A 22,385-nucleotide genomic window follows, 5' to 3' on the forward strand; every position below is an offset into this window, starting at 1 on the left:
AAAAAAAAAAAAAAAAAAAAAAAAAGTGCTATAGTTGTGTCCAAATATGTGATGACATTTAACAAGAAATAACTTTAAATACATGTTCATAGGAGTGAACATGGCAGTCAATAAGCCTCATTTTTGCAGGGTGGGAGAAAACTAATGGTTTTAGTTGAAAGGTATTAATACATTTCCAGTGATTATTAGAGAAACTCTAAAAAAGCATGATGAGCTGGCAAAAAGCCCAAGTGCAAGAACAGCAAAGTAGGTCTACACTTCCAGAAAACTTCCTTTTCTTCATGCTTTGGAGAAAAAAACATCACTAATTAAAGGAAGGAAACTTAAAATACTGTAAGTGGTTATGAAAGAGTTCTTGCTATATACCTATTTTCTTTCTTATCAAAAAACCTAAAGTAATAGTTTCCAAATATCAATCTATGGACTGCCTGCTTCAGAATTATCTTGTTACAAATACAAATGACCAGAATCCATCTCTAAGCTACTGAATCTAACTCTTCAAATGTAAAATCCAGTAACCTGTGATTTCAAAAATAACAATGAAAAAATAATAATTTCAAACACTAATAATTTCAAAAACCTCCAATGTTTTTAATGCATGGTAAAGTTTGGGAACCACTGACCTCAAATAAAATGGAAGCTTTATAAGGCTGTGCCAATGCTGGATAAACAATTCCAAAGCCTACATACAGACACTGAATAAAAGATGGAGAAACAGGATGCTTCCGAAGAAGTGTGGAAATTCAGTATTTTGTCTCCCAAAAAACCCAAAACAACAAAAAAAAAACCCTTGTCTTTAGGTTCCAATAACAAGTGCCTATAGAGACATCACTCTTAGAGCAGCAGAGCCAGTCAAAGCTAGGTTAAATCTCTGAGGACTTTATAGAGCTAGTTAAATACTACAGCACACTTCCCTACTAAATTATAAACTGTTCATTCATTTAACAAATATTCATTGAGCACCTACTGTGCACAGGGAATTATTATAGGGCTTGGGATACAGTGAATAAATAAACAAAAATCCCCTTACAAAGCTTGAACTCCTTCACAGGGGACAGATAACAAATACAAATAAATAAACCTCCCCTCCAAATATAATATAGACTTGTTTTTATTTTATACAAATATATAGTTTTATATATATAAAACAGTTAATATAGAAAAATGAAGCAGGAAATTCATATACAGAGTTATAAGGGATGATTTTAATTTCAATAGGGTGATCAGGATAGGCCTCATGAGAACATGACATTTGAGTAAAGACCCAAAGGAGGTAAGTGTGTTGGGCATGGAAATACCTAGAGAAATATCATTCCAGGTAGAGGAACAGCAATGAGAGAGAAATTCATAAGGCAGGAGCATACTGACGGTTTGAGTATCTCGAGGAGATTATGTGGCTTTACAATAGTAAGTGACAAGCAAGTCCGCAGGAGATAAATTCAGAGAGATAACAGGGACCCATTATATAGGTCCTAGTAAGGCACAGTAAGGACAGAAGAGCACTAGAACAGCATGATTTGTCTTAAATTTTAAAAGCAAAGTTTTAGAACTGTGTTGAGAACAAACTTTAGGGAAGAGTTAGAGTAGAAGCAAGGAGATCCATTGTTGCAGTAATCCAAGTGAGACATGATGATGGCAGGGACCAGGGGATGAGAAGTGGTACAGTTTAGATTTATTTTGGAAGTAGAGATAACAGCATTTCTTGATAGACTGGAAGTGAGGTTTGAAAGAGGAGTCACCAGAGATGGAGTTAGATGGCTGCAGAGGAGCAAATTTTGAGGGGAAGATCCAGAGTTGTATTTTGGACATGGTGAATCTGAGCATTAGACAACCAAGTGGAGAAAGTCCAGTATGACTGGAATGATCATATCTTATATTCTTTGTGTACTCCCCATATCAAAGTAGCAAAGACTGGGCATACAATAAACAAGTAACATGCATACCGCCTGATTTAACTTAGCATATTCATAACAACAAGCATCTTTATAAAATAAAGGTGTAAGTAAAATTCCTATTATAAAATGTATTTGGTTTACATTAACATTTACTTCACACATTTCAGAGATGAAGAATTATCTCCTGTTCTTATTTCTTGGCAATGCTATAGCCCATCTCTTTCAAGCAAATTTCCTTAAGTTACACTTTTTTCTTAAAACAACCATACTATGATTGTTACTAAGCTACAAATACTATTGAATGAAACTGTAAGTAGATGGATACCTTGGCTGAACTGTAAACTCGTTAACAGCTTGTAGCCTTTCCTGCAAAGAATGAATCTCTGCCCCATAGTTTTCTTCAGTTTCTTTCAGTTGCTGCTGCAAAGAGGATACGAGGTTTTCTAATTCTTGAACTTGTCCTCCAAGTTGTTTAATTTTTTCAGTATCTTGCAGAGCAGATAACTTTCTTTTATGACAAACATCTGAGTTACATGAATGGAAGAAAATGCACATTTCAATACAAATTTCTTAGTGAAATACCACAATCACTGTTTTGAATATGCAGGGAATATTAATTCTTCTTTGAAAAATGTTTTTTAGTAGTAATAACTCAGGTATCAATTTAAACTCATTTAGACTGATGATAACAAGAAAACATGAATAGTGTAATTCAAGATCATTTCTTCTATCTTCATGGCTGCAGTATCCCTAAAACTACCAATTTTATGTCTTTAAATTGAAAATAATGTATAATCAGAGAACGTAAGAAGTGGGAAGACAAGAGTAGTCTAAATCTTTCATTTTAAGGATGAGAAAACTGAGACCAAAGAGGGTTACAGTGAAATGCCCAATGCACTAAGTTGTCTCAAATTTTAAAGTAAAAAATCAAATTACTGAACATTTGGTATAAAAACACCACATTACGGTATATAATCAAAATTTACCAGAGTCTTGAAAATTTGTCATCTGGGGATGGGTTGACAAAAAGTCTGTTTCCTCTTTTGGTAGGTTTTCTTCTGAAAATTCAAGTTTCACATCACCTGTCTGCTGTCCTTGAATCTATTGAAAATAACAGGAGACAAGCAGTGACATAAATACATGACCCAGGATTGTGAAAACTATATAAAAGCAACTTTACCTTTAAAATGTTTTTTCCAAAATCACCTAAAATTGTGACACTCTAATACAAATATTTTCCCTTCCAAGTTATTCCACGCTCTCTTTTGACACAGTGACTCACATCCCATTCCCTTCACAGCACTGATATTATATTAGTAAACATAATGTTCTTTCATAAACAGAAGGAATTTCATTTTACTATAAAAATAGGAGCTGCACAGAATTTGGTATAAAGTTCATAATAATTAAAGTATGACTTGATCTCTGAAATTTCAACTCATACACAGTAAATTTTATATTATCAATACTTAATAACATACCTGCTATTAATCTCTGGATATAACTCACATACAACCAGGTAACTGACAAATGTATGCTGTTCTTTATACAAAAGGAGGGAAAACAGCAAAAACAGATAAACCTCAGCTTATTTCCTTAATTATTAAAACTAGGCAGCAATATGTCAGATGTATTAATTTAGTCATTCCTCAAATATTTAATAATCGGTCTACTATGTGGCCAGTATTGTGACAAGGGAGAGTAAGAATATAAAAAGAGTAAAAAAAAAAAAAAAGGTGTATCTGCCCTCACAGAATTCATCAACTAATTGGGGAAGTAAAATTAAACAATTAGAGAAGCATTAAACTATAATGTTTGACTAAAGGGCAATAACAGAAGAAAGACTGATGTGGGTCTGAGTAATTATGCAGGAAGTCAAATTTTATTTGGGCCTCCATCATTTTGGGCAATGATTAGGAAAGTTTACATGGAAGAAAGAATAAGAGCATTTGTGAAAGAATGACCTGCTATAAGTAGTGAAGACAATGATCTTGAGGGATGGGGGAAATTGCGCTAGATAAATAAGACAGGTATAAAGAGCACCGTAAAAGCAAGGGATGAGTTTGGACTTGCTATACTAGATCAACAAAGGATACTGTAGAAGGAGGTGAGCAACAGGGTAAAAGCTATTTCCCATGAAAGCTATTTCAGTTGGTACTACTCTTATCACATCCTCTACCTCACTCCTACCCGCTGTGTACATTTCAACCAAGGATCTTGCCTCCTACTTCCTAGAGAAAATAAAGCCCATCAGGTAAATACTTCAGTTTACAGCTCAACCTTTCTATGATGTCACTTAATTCATTCAGCAAACATATAGTAAGCCTTTACCATGTGCTAAACAAAGCACTGTGCTAAGAAGAGGAAATGGAAATAAAGAGAAGACTTCCTGATTCTGAAGAATGGAACAGGAAAGAAAGGAAGGTAATCATGTGTTTAAAATAATGGAGAAAGGTAGGTGCAAAAAAATAAAAAGTACAGATATTAAGAGAATGGAGGGAGAAATTTCTAGTCTAGGAGAATAGGTAAAGAAGATGACACAAAGGGTAACCTGGGACAAAGTGAGAGGGTGGCATGGATATATATACACTACCAAATGTACTAGCTAGTGGGAAGCAGTTGCGTAGCACAGGGAGATCAGCTGGGTAATTTGTGACCACCTAGAGGGGTGGGATAGGAAGGGTGGTGGGAGGGAGATGCAAGAGGAAGGAGATATGGGGATATAGGTATATGTATAGCTGATTCACTTTGTTATAAAGCAGAAATTAACACACCATTGTAAAGCAATTATACTCCAATAAAGATGTTTTAAAAAAAAAGGTAACACAAAAGAAATAACAGTTGAACCAACTGGAACTATAAGTAGGAATACACTAAGCAAATCGGAGGGGGAAGGACAGTGTTAGACAGAAAAAACAGCATGCAAAAAAGCCCCAGGGGTCTGAAAGATATGGGTGTATTTTGGAAACTCTAAGTATTTTAATATGGCTAAAATGAGGAAGAGGATTAGTAGATGAGGCTAACAGGTTAAGCAGTGATGTACTGCCGACTGACTCATCCCAACCAACCTCTGGGATGCCTCTACAGTTATAGCCAACTTGCTGGGATAAAATGTGAAATTCACTTTTTTATCTATTGTGCAGAAAAGAGTTAACATAGAAGTTGTGAGATTTCTATCTCTTTAAAAAGGCCTGCTTACAAGTCTGCCCCTTGGCTGGCATCTGGAAACTTAGCTGGTAAATGGTTCTCTACACTAATATAAAAGTTTCCCTAAATTGTAAGAGAGTCTCATGTACAAGCAATATGGTTTATGCTGAACACATGCTTTCTTTCTGGAAGTCTGAATTTGGTATGTTCTGGCAGAGGATGCCTATTTGGCTGACACCTGATAGAAAAGAACTATGGTTTCCTAGGCTTCGGTGAGCTTCCTTAGTAGTCAAAACTTAGCACGTATCATCACAACTGCTAGAGGAATGAAGTGTGTCTTTCTGTGACTCCACTAGGAGAGAATTTTAGAAGTTTGTACCTATTTCCTCCAGACTTTGCCCCATGCTCCTTTTCAAACCTTTATGGGGCTGATTTTGCTTTGTATCCTTTTGCTGTAATAAATCTTAGCCTTGAGTACCACTATTAGGTTGAATCCTGGGAGTTCTTCTGGTGAACCACTGAACTGAGCAGTGGTCTTAGGGACCCTCAGCACACCCATACTCTGCCTTATTATACAGACATGTAAGGTGTAAGTTTCACTCATATAGGGAATGAAAAAAATAATGAGTTGTCTTGGTCTTGCTCCTCTCCCTTTACTTCCATATCAACTGACTACCAAATTCTTTAGGTTCTTCCTTAAAATATCTTACGAATCGTCCCTTCTTATTTCCTACCTCCCACTGCCACCAGATTAATCTCCCTAAAAGTTCAACTTCATGATGTCTAGACCATGATCACAAATCTCCAACAGCTTTTTTTTTTTTTTTTTTTGCGGTACGCGGGCCTCTCACTGTTGTGGCTTCTCCCGTTGCGGAGCACAGGCTCCAGACGCGCAGGCTCAGTGGCCATGGCTCATAGGCCTAGCCGCCCTGCGGCATGTGGGATCTTCCCGGGCCGGTGCATGAACCCGTGTCCCCTGCATTGGCAGGCGGACTCTCAACCACTGCGCCACCAGGGAAGCCCCTCCAACAGCTTTTGAATGTCCACAGAAGTGTCCCCTACCATTCAAAGTTTGGTACAGTCTAACCTCTCTAATCTTTTTTTTTTTTTTTTTTTGCGGTACGCGGGCCTCTCACTGTTGTGGCTTCTCCCGTTGCGGAGCACAGGCTTCAGACGCACAAGCTCAGCGGCCATGGCTCATAGGCCTAGCCGCCCCGTGGCATGTGGGATCTTCCCGGACCGGGGCATGAACCCGCGTCCCCTGCATCGGCAGGCGGACTCTCAACCACTGCACCACCAGGGAAGACTCTAACCTCTCCAATCTTAAAGTCCATTACTCTCTGAGCAATATGTCCCTAATATATCGCACTTACACCTCCAAGACTTTGATCATATCACCTCTTCCACCTGGAACGCTATTCCCCTTCCCCTTCCTTACGTAAACCTACACATCTTTCATGGTCCAATTCACGTCCCACTTCCTCCAAGAATTCTTCCTTAATTATTTGCACCTATACTCATCTACATATTTGCTTAATTCCAAAAGTACTTGGCTTTTATTTTATTTTTTATTTTTTTTGGCTGCACCTTGCAGCATGCGGACTGGAGTTCCCTGACCAGGGATCGAACTCATGCCCCTTGCAGTGGAAGCACGGAGTCTTAACACCACTGGACCGCCAGGGAAGTCCCAAAAGTACTTCACTTTTGAACACTAATTAAATGTTGCCTTGGATAACTATTTTATATACATATATATATACATATACACACATCATATTTCTTGAATTAGCCTATGAAGTCCATCAGTTTATCAATTCCTTCTGTCTAGTGACTATTTACACTGTATGCTGCTTTATTCCCAGTACACAGTACAACCTGCCATATAATTAGCAAATAAAAATTACTGGCTGAATAACTGAATGAGAACGAGGTATACATTTTTCATTTCTTTTGTACTCCCTTCAGAGTATATTTCAGTATGACGTGAGATCAGGAGTTAGGGGAGAGAACTGTCTAGGATGATGTGATCCTCAAGTTTCTGGTTGAATGTCACTCTTCAAAACTGAGAAGGGAGAGAAGCTGGTTTAAGGGGAAGAAATTAATAAATTCAATTTCAATGTTGATTGAGACATACATAAAGGATACTCGAGTAGAGATATCCAATTAGATATACGACTCTGTAGCTCAGGAGTAAGAACTGACTAGACACAGAGAACTGGAAGCCACGGAAGTGAATGAAGGCAGCATACAGCATAATTAGCAGATCAAGCACAGATTCTTGGTGACTATAAATGGGTGGGCAAAACCCACAATGAAGGCTTAAAAAGCCACAGAATTGAAGTCACAGAAGCTAAGGGAAGAAAATATTCTAAGAAAGTAGTTAATACTACAAAATAAAAAAATAACAGAATTAAAAAGAAAACTAGTTCAAGATAACACTGAGCATGTGTTTACACCTACAGTTGCACAGTAGAAGTTTGACTTTAATTCTAGGCTACAGAAGTATTCTTTTGGGTACCAAACAGTTTTTCTTGCTTTTCTTTCCTTCCTTATTGTTTCCCAATTGGGGGGGGGGGGATCCTTTTTATTTTTAATACTTTCCAACACTTAAAAAAGCAAAAGACCTCATATAAAATTGATAAACTGAAGGAATAAACAACACTGGGCCCTGTTCCTACGTGACAACAACATGTGAAGCTGAGCAGTCTCTGCCCCCTTTAGATGAGGTATGTTTTCTCCAGCTTTCACTTTTCCAGCTTTCACTTGGCCTTCTTCACTTACTTTATGACCTGAGCTCACGTAGGCATTTATGTTCATGATCTCTGACATATATCTCTCCTCCCTCCCCATGACTCAATTAAAATCATAATGAATCTTTAAAAGGTATAAATCCATAATAAACCAAAAAATAAAAGAGACTAAGAAAGATTTCAACAGAAAAGGGGTGGCAGAATACTGATTAAGCAGGGTGGAGGAAGCAGCTGCCTAAAGCACATGTGAAGGGAGCCACAGTGATAGCAGACAGTTAGCTTACCTAGTAGAACCCTAGAAAGGCCACAGGCTCAAAGAGAGATCAATGACAGGTAGAGATCAGAAAACAAATATATTGACCTTTAACTAACCACAGTATACCCCTTTCTGCTGATTCAGCCAGGAAGAAGCCTGGTAGCAGGTAAAAGTTTTTCTCAAAACAAACTGAAAGAAGTGTCTGGGGAGAACTAAGGAGGCAAGTGTGGGTGTTTGTGTTCCAGAGTAGCCTCCCACATTCTGGCACTGGGGAAGGGAGGTTTGTGTCTCACCCAAGGAAACTGTTCCCCACTCACTGTCCTGAAAGGGAAGAGGCAAAATGACAAACATCACTGTAGTGACTTGCTTACTGTAAGCCCTCCTACACTATTTAATAGTTTCAACTATGTACTGCCACAAGGAAAACCAACATATTTTTGAAAGAATACAAGGATGGAAGGTAAGAAAGCAGAAAGAAAATCTGATAATTAAGAATTCACTGGTAACTTTCACCAAAGAAAGTTAAGTGAAGTATAAATTTGGACCTTGTTTACAGTGGGTAGAAGAGAGAGCAAGACAGGAAGAGATGGGAAACTATGACTACAGTCTATTCATTCCTTCAAAGAATATGACAATGAAGTTGAAAGAAAACCACAAAGGGATATATTAGATTCAAGGAAGACAAGAGGAATATGCAAGGCGCAAGAAAGACAGAAATAAGAAAAACAGACAAAGAAGCTGAAAGCACAGAACAGAGGGAAGAAACAGGTTATCAATCTTAGAGGAGACAGAAGGTGTGTTAACAAAAGGACAGGAAATAAAATAACCTTGGTTATAAAAAGGGATAACTTCTTCTGAGACAGAAGGAAAACAGAGTATTTTCAGATTTAAAGAAATACATATGGTCTAGAGGTAGCACGATGAGATAATTTATAATTTATAACTGATAGCTCCCATACTCATAGAAAAATGAGAAATAAGGCCATCTGCAACGAAAAAAGGGGAGTAGAAATGGAATGTATGACTCGAGGGAAGTTATAACACTAGGTAGCATCCACTGAGGGGACTATGAGAGAATAAATGACAACATAAAAGAATCGTCAAGTGATCCTGAGGGTCCAGCTGCAGTCAGAGACCATGATTATGCAGTGTCACCAAACCACGTCACCATCTAATTTTCTTAGCAGGCCTCAGAAACCCAAGTATGAGTGAAGAAGAAGGGTTCTCAGAGGCAGGATAAGGGCAGCAGAAAAACAAGAAATCTAGACTACTAAAGGTACTGGTAAGAAAATGGTATGATGATTCTGAATAGGGTTCAATATCTAACTATGAATGGAAGGAGAAAGAAAACTAGTAATTGTAGAAAAATGTGGAATTAAAGAAGGGCTTTGAATCTATCCACCATCCACCTGTCCTCCTACATAGTTATCTGTAAGATACTGGGATAGGTTTATAGATTTTAGGAAAGGCTTGATAAGGTGGTGCTTTAATTGCACAGAAAGAGGAAGAGAGAGGGAAAGGAGAAAGGGGGTAAAATAGAATGGGAAAAAGAAGGAGGGGAAGAGAAAAAGGAAGAACTAATATACGTTATTTTTCTGATATAGTTAAAAAATTATATGATGCCATCTATACTCTCTTACTTAGTTTTCTATGTGCACATTTCTAAAACAACTGCTTGAAAGAAATTTTATATAACACACCATGTGAAACCAGCTATATTCTAAACAACTAATCACATTTTTCTCTAAAGCAGACTCACTGCTTTAAAAAATGTTATATGTAAAATTAAATGCAACCGTTTCACAAAGTTTACAGTTTGACATTTTATATACATTTTAACTTTATCATGACTTCAAAAACTCTCTAAAGGGGTAAAGAGTATTCAAATTGCAGAAATTCCTTCAGCTCACTGATACTATAAATATGTCACTTTTCCCTAATTTTCTTTTCATGTTCACTTATTTTAGAAATTCTTGGTTGATGAAATAGCTTACAAAATAGCAGGTAATACAAATAAATGCAAATATCATAATACATTTTCCATTTTACAGACCTTACTTAATCGTGACTGAAGTACCAAGAGTTTGTTGTATTCTTCTGTTACTTTGTTGAGAAGAGTTTGCACATTTTCCTGAAAATCTAAATGATAAACAATTATAATAATTTCACTCTACAATAAAAGTCTGCTTCTTTCAATAAGTATTATTCATCTATTCATAACTTCAGAAAATTGCCTGCTAGAAGTAAAATTCATAGATTTAGTAACCAACAATTAAAACCTCATTAATGTGGAACACCTGCTACAAAGATTAACCTGACAATTTCACATTAAAATACATTAATTTCTTTTGGCATTCATTAATTTGTACATATTTGTTCATTCTTCATACAAATGGACAGGGGTAGGAAACATTTTATCTGTGAAGGAATATCAAAAAAATTAATTGAGGTTATAATTTGTAAAAATGAACTAATATAGGATTCCTATTAAGAAAGGTAACTGAATGTCTTATTCTTTTTAAAAAAAATAAAACCCCGACAGACTTATTCAATAAAATACCACAACTTTTAAAGGTTTGGATCTATGGTATAAAATTAAGAATTATAGTGAGGAAAAGATGGAAGTAGAGGAACAGAGGATAAAGAGACAAGGAAACTTGTAGACAGCTTTGGTTCTCTTTATATCACAATCACTGCATTGTAAAACTAAAAATATACATTAAAGATTTAAGATTTCATGAACCTGAAAAAACAAGATGTTAAGATAACTCAAATTGGCTAAGTGATAAAATCATGAATTAACAGAGAAAGTTTATCAATTCATTTAAGAAAATTACTCTGTTCAATAATGTGGTAAAGCCTTTCTTACCTTGAACTTCATATTTATAACCTTGCAGTTCTAGCTCTTGACTTTCAGAAGTGTGAGCACCAGAAGTCTCTTTCTCTTTCTCTTCTACATTTACTTCACGTTTTAAAGCAGAAGTATAATGTTCACCAATGACACTGCAAAAAGTCTGTTGACAACAAAATTAGGTATTTTATGAAATTAAAATTTTGGTTTCTGCCACTAAAGATCATTAAACACTATTTTTCTATATGCAAAAGACAGTCAAAATGGCAGTCAAAATGGCACAGAAAAATCAGTAAGAAAACACTCTTCTGTATATCAAATCAATCTGCAAAAGAAATAACCAAGTCTAAATCTTTCTCTCTCTCCACATATAGAATGTGAAATTCTTCTTACACCAGGAAAATATTGATAGTCTTCATTATCTATAATATATATCAAATATATCTATCAAATTATAACTTTTTCCTTCTTCCTAATAATGAATATATCTTGTACTTTAATCTACCACTTTCTGGCTTGGATCCTATTCTCATGTTATCTCTGTAAGGTCAACTACCCTTGAAAAAAACACCAAAAGATGAGGACAGAAGTTCAAAAAGTAGTCTATAAATTCTATAGAAATTACAATATATGAAGTAGGAGATCACATTCATAGACTTTAACATAAGAGAATACTATTCTGTGGTTTATACATGGAAAAAAAAATATTTGACACATCATTCTGGTTTTTCTCCTGAGCAACAGACAATTTTATCATCACTTACAAATAACATATGCCGCATAATCATCTGATAAGCCCTCTAAATAAGTTTCACCTGTGCCCCTCATGCAACTGGAAATATCAACAACTTCTAGACTTAACCAATTTGTTTATTGTTGCTATTTCTTGAGATTTGCCTAAAAGTTAAACTATACTATTAATAATTGACTTTATTAAATTTTCAACACAGTCCCTAAGGTAGAATTTTATCATAAATTGATAAATTGATTCAGGTTGGTAGAAACCTGATCATCCAATTTACAGGTGAGGCAACAGACCCAGAAAGATGAAGTAACTAGTCCATAGTAACATCAATGATTACTGACAAAATCAGGTTTCACGATGAACTCCAGGGAACCTCTCCATTACAACAAGTTGATTCATATTTCAACTTCATATTTCAACTTTAGGGGTCAAGTAAAAACATTAATAGAAGAAAAGAAAATATAAAGTCAGCTTATAAATAAACTACTGTGACTTGGGCCCTCTTTCCATATTTACAGACTATCAACAATGGATATGAAAGGACAAACAATGCCTGAACCCTTCGGCAGAGGTGGAGGCTGAATGAATGTGGTTATTTCTGACTTTCTTTTGCTTTTTTGAATACGGTTTTTGAACTATTCTGTAGGTAATCAGAATCAGTAAGGGTGCTTTACCTTCCCAACTAATACCATCCTCCTCCCTCTTCGATTTACAAATACACAGGCTGGGATGGAGATCTGTGACAAGCCTAGGCATGTATTTTAAATTTTGAACTATTTCAAATATGCAGAAAAAATAGTCCATCTATTACCTAGCTGTAACAAATACTAATATTTTGTCATATTATATCCATATTTTTAAAAAGAAATTGAACATTACATACAGATTTGAAGATTTCTGAATTAAGTACTGCTTACCTACTTCATTCACCTGTCTCTCTGCCAAGAGGTGATTACTCTAACACGCATGTTTTTATACTTTTTCTTTTGAGATTTGCTGATATTAGTACACCTAGCAAACACTGCAATATGGTGTTCCATTGTACAGATATAACACAATTTGTTTATTCATTTGTAGATAAAAATCTGAGTTGTTTCTAATTTTTGACTTAATATAGACATTCTTGCAATGAACATATCTGGTTGAGCACAAATGTGAGCCTAAGTAGAAGTAAATGCCTGGGCTGTGCGATGTACATATCTTCAACAATATATCTTGACAATGAGCTTCTCAAGGTAGTACACTCCCACCAGCAGCGCTCCTATTTCACCTGATCTTCACAAATATAATTATACTTGGCATAATTAGTTTTTAGATTTGGCAATCTACAGTGTGAAATCTTATCTCACTAGTCTTGTGCAAGATCCCCAGGTAAGTCATCAAATCACTCAACCACCAAAGTGGGCAGGGGTAGGAGATAGACCTGCTTAAGGCTCTATTGGTCTGTTTTTTTTTAATTAGGCATACCTTTTGTGTAGTCTACTGCTGAGATAATTTACCTAGATTTCTTTTGTTTCAAACTGATTACCAGGAAAACATTTTCTTTTCTTTTTTTTTTTTTTTTTTGCAGTACGCGGGCCTCTCACTGTTGTGGCCTCTCCTGTTGCAGAGCACAGGCTCCGGACGCGCAGGCTCAGCAGCCATTGCTCACAGGCCTAGCCACTCCGCTGCATGAGGGATCTTCCCGGACCGGGGCACAAACCCGTGTCCCCTGCATTGGCAGGCGGACGCTCAACCACTGCGCCACCAGGGAAGCCCCAGGAAAACATTTAAATGCTCATTTTAAACTTAAAAACTCAGCAATATTTTCTAAATACAGTTCCGAGGTAAGATAGTAGGGAAAACTGACTCAGATGATTCTGCCTATCAAATCTGTAGTAACTTAAAATTTAGCATTTCTTGTCTGAAAGTAGTTTAAAAATATATATATCTTTATTGGAGTATAATTGCTTCACACTGTTGTGTTAGTTTCTGTTGTACAACAAAGTGAATCAGCTATAACGTATACATATATCCCCATATCCTCTCCCTCTTGAGCCTCCCTCCCACCCTCCCTTTCCCACCCCACTAGGCCATCACAAAGTACCGAGCTGATCTCCCTGTGCTATGCAGCAGCTTCCCACTAGCCCATCCATTTTACATTTGTAGTGTATGTATGTCAGTGCTACTCTCTCACTGTGTCCCAGCTTCCCCTTCCCCATGTCCTCAAGTCCATTCTCTACGTCTACGTCTTTATTCCTGCCCTGCCACTAAGTTCATCAGTAATGTTTTTTTAGATTCCATATATGTGTTAGCATACGGTATTTGTTTTTCTCTTTCTGACTTTCTTCACTCTGTATGACACTCTAAGTCCATCCACCTCATTACACATAACTCAATTTTGTTTCTTTTTATGGCTGGGTAATATTCCACTGTATATATGTGCCATATCTTCTTTATCCATTCATCTGTTGATGGACATTTAGGTTGCTTCCATGTCCTGGATATTGTAAATAGTGCTGCAATGAACACTGTGGTTCATGTATCTTTTTGAATTATGGTAAAAGTACTTTTTAACTAATACCTTACCTGTGTAAAATGAGAACATTCTTCAGACACTGCCCTGTGAAGTTTTCCAATGAGCATTTGTAAAGGTTTCACTTCATCACCTAACAGAACAGATATTGCATTAAAATGTTCAGTTTACATACTTAGAAACTATTTTCATATTAAATCTATGTCAACTGGAAGCCTCCTGGCAATAAGATTAGTTTTAAATTCTTTACTTCTTTCAATGTTATTTTGTGCTGCTCAGTGTTAACCATCTAAGATAATTTGTAGGATTTTCAATTTATATCCCACAAAATGGTACAAAGAAGTGACACAATTTTTTTTACTACAACCCAATACTAGAAATACATCATACAGCATAACCTATTACATATATACATCGATATAAAACTGAAACAAAAATTTCACAAATCAACATTTACTCCTTCTACATGCTATGCACACCAATGTGTTCTGTTCTACTTTATCACTGGACTGACTTCATCGCCCATTAACGGACCCATTAATTAACTTGTAGTCAGAAACACTACAGATTCTATCTGAAGAGGATACCAATGCAAACAATATATGCTTAAAATCTTATTCAACTGACAAAGAACTGCTGAAGTGAAAAAGTACAGTATTCTTATTTAAGCCACATTTTAAATTCTACTCTGTTCAACAAAACAATTCCAAATTTATGAACCACCTCACTCCCAAAGGCAGATCTGTCCAGAGCGGGGGCCTAAAGATACCTTGAACAGAGGAAGTTTAATTTGAGTAATTAAATAAGTATTAAAGGTAGAAGTTAACTACAACTAGTCTTCCATTTACGGTTCCTTAAATATTGCTCCTTACACAGTACCATCTTAGTCTTTGGCTCACTCTACAGTCTCCCAGGGCATCTCATTCTTGTCCTTGGCCTCAAATGATCTTTTGATTGACAAATCTTTATCTTGTGCCTAATCCTCCCTCTTAGGTTTCAGCTTTCTATTTTCAACTGCCTAATAGATACCTTTTTTAAAAATTTATTTGTGGGTTTTTTTAAAACATCTCTATTGGAGTATAATTGCTTTACAACGTTGTGTTAGTCTCTGCTGTACAACAAAGTGAATCAGCTATACGTATACATATATCCCCATATCTCCTCCCTCTTGCGTCTCCCTCCCACCCCTCTAGGTGGTCACAAAGCACCGAGCTGATCGCCCTGTGCCACGCGGCTGCTTCCCACTAGCTCTCTATTTTACATTTGGTAGTGTATATGTGTCCATGCCACTCTCTCACTTCATCCCAGCTTACCCTTACCTCTCCCCATGTCCTCAAGTCCATTCTCTACATCTGCGTCATTATTCCTGTCCTGCCCCTTAGATATCTCTTTTTCAAAGTAAACAGGTATTTTTAACTCAATGTTCCAAGCTTAATTTACTATTTTTTCCACAAATCTGGTCCTTATCCTCCTCATGACTGGAGTCGCCCTCAATCCAACTACTCAAGCTAGAAACTTAGGGATCATTCTCAACTCCTTCCCCTTTTACTGTTAATATTAACTGCAGACTACAGCCTACCTCTGTAACTCTTAAACTTTCCTTCCTTCTCCAATCCCCAATGACATTTTAGTTCAACATCTTAATGTTAACAGAATTACTGCGAAAGTTGCTTAACTGGTCTTCCCATCACTTATCACCTCCCCCAATTTGCCTCAATGCTGTCATCTTAAAAATCTTACGATGTTACCCCCACTACTGAAAATCCTGCAATAGGTCTTATCACCATTGGCATAAAGATTAAAAATACTTCACTTAGGGTATATGAAGCCTTTTCTTACCAAGCTCCTGCCAATCCTTCCATCTTTATCCCTCAGTACTTTTTCACACACCTTGAATTCTCAACTCTCCAAAATGGATGCAGTCTCTCATACCTCTACATTTAAAACTCAAGAGCTTTTGCTAAACCTCCCTACTCCTGCCTACTGCCTCACTCTTCCAGGAAGTACTAGACTTTTCTCCTCTCTCCTTCCATTCTTTCTGTTCATTCTTCTAGTATAGAAATTTTCCTATTGTTTTCTAAGAGTTTATTTTATATTGCTTTCCCACAGGATTGCTGACTCCTTGGGGAAAATAACTCGGTGATTTTTAGATTTCTCAAGCACTTAACGAGTATCCTATGATTATATGAACAAATGAGTCCAGGACTGGAATACCCAGTCATGTTCCTCTATGGGGTCTAAGTCAAGAACAGAATCATGGAGTGGTGGGCTCTAAGTGATACTTATTTGTTTCATAATACTTATAATTTTGTTAGAAATCATTTACCTGTTTCTTGTGTTTTTATATTCTGTAGCTCTAGCTGGTGTATTTTCTGAAGTTCCTTGATCTTATCCTCTTGAGCAGAAATAAGCTCCTGCTTAAGACTGCAAAGAGCTTTATCTTTTTCCTTTTTCATATATTCACGAACCTGATCCACATGAGTTGAATAAACCAGAGAGAGGCAAATACGTTGAGCTTCCATCTGTAGCCTTAAATCATTCTTAAAGTAAATTAATGTGTAGGTTAGAATATTTTTAAATGACAAATCAAGTAATTTAACTTTTTTTTTTGCATATACTGATTACAAGGGAGGAAATACATGAAATTATAGTTTAAAATTTCATGTAAGAGAAGTGACGTCTAATTTAATTTTTTTCTCACTTATTCTGTTGCACTGACCTACCTATTTTTTTCAAGGAAAATAGCACAATATTTTCATTACTTCAACTTCATAGTAAATTTTGATATTTGGTATAGCTAGGATGGCCTGATCTTTCCTTTTTGTTCAAAAATAACATTTCAAAACAAGTATAGAGAAATGCAAATAATAATGTAATAAACACTATGTACACACATCCAAAATTAACAAATACAATTATTTTATCTTTTTTTTTCATTTCTCTCCTCCCTACATATTTTTTTGGTTTAGAAAGAAAACATAGATAAAATTTAATCTACTATGTTCTCATTCCTCCTTCTCCAGAGGCCATCATTATCATAAATTTGGTCATAAATTTGCTGCAAGTACAGTTCATTTCTTATACTCTCACTTCTCAATCCATCTATAAACAATGCATTATATTTTGTTTTTAAGAATTTTAAGAATTTACATAAATGGTGCAAAAAATTTATTTTGCAAATTACTCTTCTCATTCAATATACTTCTAAGATCTATCCATGGAGATACAGATGAATTTAACTGTGGTATTATATATATGAATACAGCACAATTTGTCCATTTCCTTTTTGGAGATCAACTGGATTATTTCTAAATTTTTTGATATTTCAAAAAATGCTGCAATAAATTCATATACATATGCCCTTGTACAAATATGCTAGTGTTTCTATAGTGTAGTGGTTCTCAAACTTTAGCACACATCAAAATCACCTGGAGTGCTTATTAAAACAGATTGCTGGGCCCCTCTCCCAGAGTGTCTAGTTCAGGAGGTCTGGTGTGGGCCCCAGAATTTGAATTTTAACCTGTTTTCAAGTGATGCTGATGCTGCTGGTCAGGGACTACACTGAGTGCCACCTAGAAATGTAAATGCTGCATCACAGATTATGTATATTAACTGCATTAGATTTTAACACATTTTTATAATATAATTACACCAATTTACACTGATATTTAACAGTGTAGGTGAATACTCATCTCCCCACATTCTCATCACACTTTTTATTGTGAAACTTATTTTGCCAATCTGACAGGTATAAAATGCTATTTTATTGTTATATCAATTTATAATGTTGAAGTACCTTTTCATGTTTATGAGCCAATTAGTTTAGTCCCAAGAGTAGAAGTACTTTTGTGGCTTCAGCATTATTTCTAAGCATATTTAGATTGCTCTTAGGTGTTATTATGTAAGTTGTTGCTCAATTTCTTCCGTGAGCTTCCTTCCACAGACACACACCTCACTCCTCTCCCCATCACTAAGGGGGTTTGTCTTGGTAGTGATGAGTGGGGCAGGGACAGCTTATGGGTTTGCCTCTGTTTACTTTATGGAAGTTAATGTCAAGGAGATGGTATCTGAATGTCACTGAAAATGTCTTTAGTTAGAAAAAATAAAATTCTTACTGAGAAAATTAGACCATTTTGACGGCTTCAAATTTAGGTCCTCCCCCAGTAATGCTTTTTAAAAAAATTTAAATGATCTCTGGCATTTTTAGGAGTGATTACATTAAAACCAATTATGATTTTGAAAACTATTTCAGATATTTAACAAAGCATTAATAGTTATGCAGTTAGAACATCTTAACTCTATTTAGGTTATTAAAATGTAAAATATCCTTACATCTGATATAAGATCATAAATGTGAGTACATTTATTAGAAGTAAAAAGAAAAAACTTTCCAGTGGCTTCCTACTGTATACAGAATAAAATCTCAACTTCTTACACAGTCTGTAAGGCTCCACAAGTTCTGGTCTTTTGCTTCTTCAAACTCTTTTTCTTCCACTCTCCCTCAAACTCAACTAAATACGTCTTTATTCTGTTCCTCAAACTCATCTCTGTCATCACAATTGCTCTAATTTCCATGTGGTAGACTCCTCGCTGCCATTCAGATGGCAGCTCAGATGTTAATTCCTCCTAGACACCTTTCCTGACCACCCTATTTAATGCTGCCACCACCACTACCCACCATTCTCTATCACATTATCTGTTTTATTTTCTTTATAAAACATCACTTTTCTTAACTATTCTACTTGTTTCCTCATTTATTGCCTGCCTCCCTCACTAGAATATATGCTCTTTGAGAGCAGGAACCTTCTTTCTCTTGTTCACCACTATTCCTACCTGGCAAGAGACTCAATAAATACTTGTTATAGAAATGAGGAAACACATAAAGCACCATTATACAAGATGTCCAGTGGAATTTTCATGTCATTTCTATTTTCAGTATCCAGCAAATATAAATCGTCAGGAGTGAACCTAGTATTACTCATTATATGCACTGTTTAACTGTATTTAGAATTAATACATTTCCCCACCCCCCTCTTCAGGTAAAACAAGACTCTGAGAAAACGCTAGGATTTAAACCAAGATTTTTTTCTCAGGGAAATATAGTTTCATAACTACTGAACAACTATATGGAGCACTAAAAAGTCTGAGAGTTAATTTTCAGTTGTGGAACCTTGAAAATACCAATACAAAATGAGACTGAAACCAATCTTCGGGATTGCAACGCAATATTACAAAATAACTTTTCTAAAGCTCAGACTCTTGTTATTTAAACTCTTGCCTTTTCAAAGAAAATGTGTTCTATGTTCTATTTCCTGAGCAGATTAACTAAAAGAGCAGCAACAACATTTAAGGCAACAATGTTTAAGAATTAAAAAGATAAAAGAAATGATAAATGATAGGCTTAAGTGAGAATTACATTACAGGGTTTACTTTCATTCTCTTGTAAGGTTAATTTATGTTTTATGAAGATGAAAACTTTTAGTATGAAATGTACGCTGTAGCATATACATGTAAGTAAACATACCTGTTCTGATTTAAGTACACTGAGCTCCTGAGGCAAGTGATCAAAAAACCATTCTTGCTTGTTTTCTTTTCCAAGAGTCATATTTTCAAAAGGAATTTTATTTAACTCCATTATTTTTGATTCTTCACCAAAATCTTTACTTATTTTAGGAACACACCCTCCAGAATCCCTGCTTGTCAAAACTCCATCTTTTAAAGAGCTTAAATGGACGGCACACACGTTTACATCTTCTGTCCTATTATGGTTAATTATGATTTCTAGCTCTCTACATCTCAATAAAACTTGCTCTTTTTCTTGCTTTAAAGATTTAACTTCTTCCCTTAGAAAACTAATCTCGCTATGTTTCTGTTTTAATTGTTCAGAAAGATCAGACAGTCTCTCTGACAGTTCTAATTTTTCTCGCTTGGTTACCTCAAGCTTTTCCATAAGTTCTGTTGTATCTTTCTCAACAACCTCACCAATTTCCAATGGTTCTGCTGTAAAAGTTTTGTCATCATCAAAGACTGAACTTTTTATTTTCACTATAGTTGGGTTTATTCTTTGCAAATGATGAAGCTCTTCACTAAGTGCTTTAAGCTTACTTTTATATTCAACTTCTTGTTTATTTTTACTGTCTTCTAAATCTGTTTTTACCTTGAGAAGGCAAGCATAATCCTCCTGTAACTCTTGATAATTAACTTCAAAATTTTTTTCAGCAAATGAAAAAGTGTTCCTTTGCTTTTCAATCTCTTCAGTTAGCTGAATATATTGTTTTTTGAGGTTCTCATTTTCCTCTGTAAGTATTTCTATTTCTTTTTGCCAGCTACAGTCTTTGGATCTGTACTTAATGGAGTCTATGAAAATTAATCTTTCTTCTTGGTTAATAGGAGTATATATTTTCAACATGTCTTCAAGGGCCTTCTTTTCATCTTTAAGAATGCTATTCTCTGCTTCAAGTTGTACAAATTTTTCTTGAAGGTCATCCTCTTTTTCCTTCATTTGTTTCTCCAATAATTCAGTTTTAAGTTGTAATTCTTGAACTTCTTGTTCAAGTGTACCCTTTTCCTTTTCTTCTTGTCTGAGTATTTCAATTTCTTTTTGAAGTTCATTGATATGAAGGGTCATTTCTTCTGATTTTGAATTCACAAGGGATTGCTGTAAATCTTTCAGCTTTGAAATTTCCAAAATTAACTGGTTCTGCTTAGTTATCAAATTGTCTTTTTCAAACTGCATGGTTTCTATCTTTTGGCTCATTTCATTCTGTAAGCCATCTATCTGCTGTTTATAGTGAATGCCTAAGTTATCTTTAAGCTTTTCAATATTTATTTGATGTTCAATTTCCAAATCTTCCTTCAGTTTGGAAAGTTCTTCTTCATGACTAAACAGGAGCTGTGTCCTCAGCCTCTCTAGCTCAGCTTCTTGTGATTCAGCCATTCTGTCTAATACAGCATTTTTTTCTCTTTCTAACATTTCAAGCTTTATCTTATAATGTGTAACTTCTGCTTCATGTTTTAATTCTAGTTCCTTCCTGGATTCAGATGCAGAAATAATCTCCGCTTTCAAATCTTTCACTGTACTAAGGGACTTGTGTGCTTCATTGAGTTTACTTTCTTGTTCAGCTATAGTCTGTCTAGCCCTCTGAATTTGGTCCCTCGAAAAGCTCAATTCTTCAAAAAGGTCTTCAAGCTGTCTCTGTAGAACAGACTTTTCTCCTGAAATTATTCCTAGTTCTTCCTTGAGTTTTTCCTTTTGAGAGTTAGTATCTTGCAATTTTATATTCAGTTCATTTATTGCCATATTCATTAACTTTATTTGATCTTCATTAACTGTAATATTTGGACATGATCTTAAAGCATTCTCCATTTCTCCCTTATGTTGTGTTTTAAGTTCATCTATCTGTGACATGTGTTGTTTTATTAATTCTTGTTTCATCTGTACTATCTGCTGCCCATACATCTCATCCAGCTCTGCCCGGAGTTGTTCTAACTTTCTTTGTGTTTCTTGTTCCATTCTTTGTAGAATATCAGTTTCAAACTGACTATCTTTATGATTTTTCTTCTGAAGTTCTTCAACTGTCCCCATTAATTGTTTTATTTCCTCAGAACACTGTCTTTCCTTTTGCTTGGAATTAGTCACTTCTAATTTCATATTTTTTATCTCTTGGTTCTTTTGTACAACCTGTTCTTGTAATTCTTCCAGTAATTTATCAGCAGTTGTGACTTTATCCTTTAGCTCAAGAGTTTTTTTTTCTTCTTCTATTATTTTTGTATTTAATTCTTCAATGACTGCTTCCTTTTCCTGTATTTCTTTATTTGAGCTTTCTACTTTTTTATCCTGTTCCTTTATAAAGAAAAAATGAAAATATAAAAATGGCATTTTTAGTTCCTGGTTACTTATACCCCTTAACCCCATTACCAAAAGACTGACAGAAGACTGCTTTTTACATTATCCTACAAAAAGTAGCTGCTGAGCCTGCCCCTTAATTTTCCTTACATCAATGAGACACAGGACTTGTGTAGTCAACATTACCTATGAGCAGTGTTGGCCTTCTCGGTGGGAAGAAATTTTTCTTACATTGCTATGACTAAATTTTTTAGTTTAAAAATTCAGTGGGATTAAAATGTATCTAAACCATTATACGTTCTTCTTTCTTATTAACTGATTAACATTCTATGTATTTAGTATTTGCAATAGCTAGAGCACTACATACTCTTTACATTTCC

General features: G+C 35.5%; 1 protein-coding gene across 1 annotated transcript in view; it reads right to left on the reverse strand.

Moving 5' to 3' along the window:
* AKAP9 (A-kinase anchoring protein 9) overlaps positions 1–22,385 on the reverse strand; it is a 151,628-nt gene that overhangs the window by 88,400 nt on the left and 40,843 nt on the right. Inside the window, exons 8-14 of the mRNA XM_007461897.1 lie at positions 19,684–22,002; positions 16,486–16,699; positions 14,213–14,292; positions 10,918–11,062; positions 10,102–10,187; positions 2,882–2,996; positions 2,221–2,419 (exon numbers count right to left, since the gene is read on the reverse strand). Coding sequence (XP_007461959.1) covers positions 2,221–2,419; positions 2,882–2,996; positions 10,102–10,187; positions 10,918–11,062; positions 14,213–14,292; positions 16,486–16,699; positions 19,684–22,002 — 3,158 coding nt within the window. The remainder of the gene's footprint in view (positions 1–2,220; positions 2,420–2,881; positions 2,997–10,101; positions 10,188–10,917; positions 11,063–14,212; positions 14,293–16,485; positions 16,700–19,683; positions 22,003–22,385) is intronic.

Source organism: Lipotes vexillifer, unplaced genomic scaffold (genome assembly GCF_000442215.2).
Source record: "Lipotes vexillifer unplaced genomic scaffold, Lipotes_vexillifer_v1.1 scaffold663, whole genome shotgun sequence".
Lineage (NCBI taxonomy): Eukaryota > Metazoa > Chordata > Mammalia > Artiodactyla > Lipotidae > Lipotes > Lipotes vexillifer.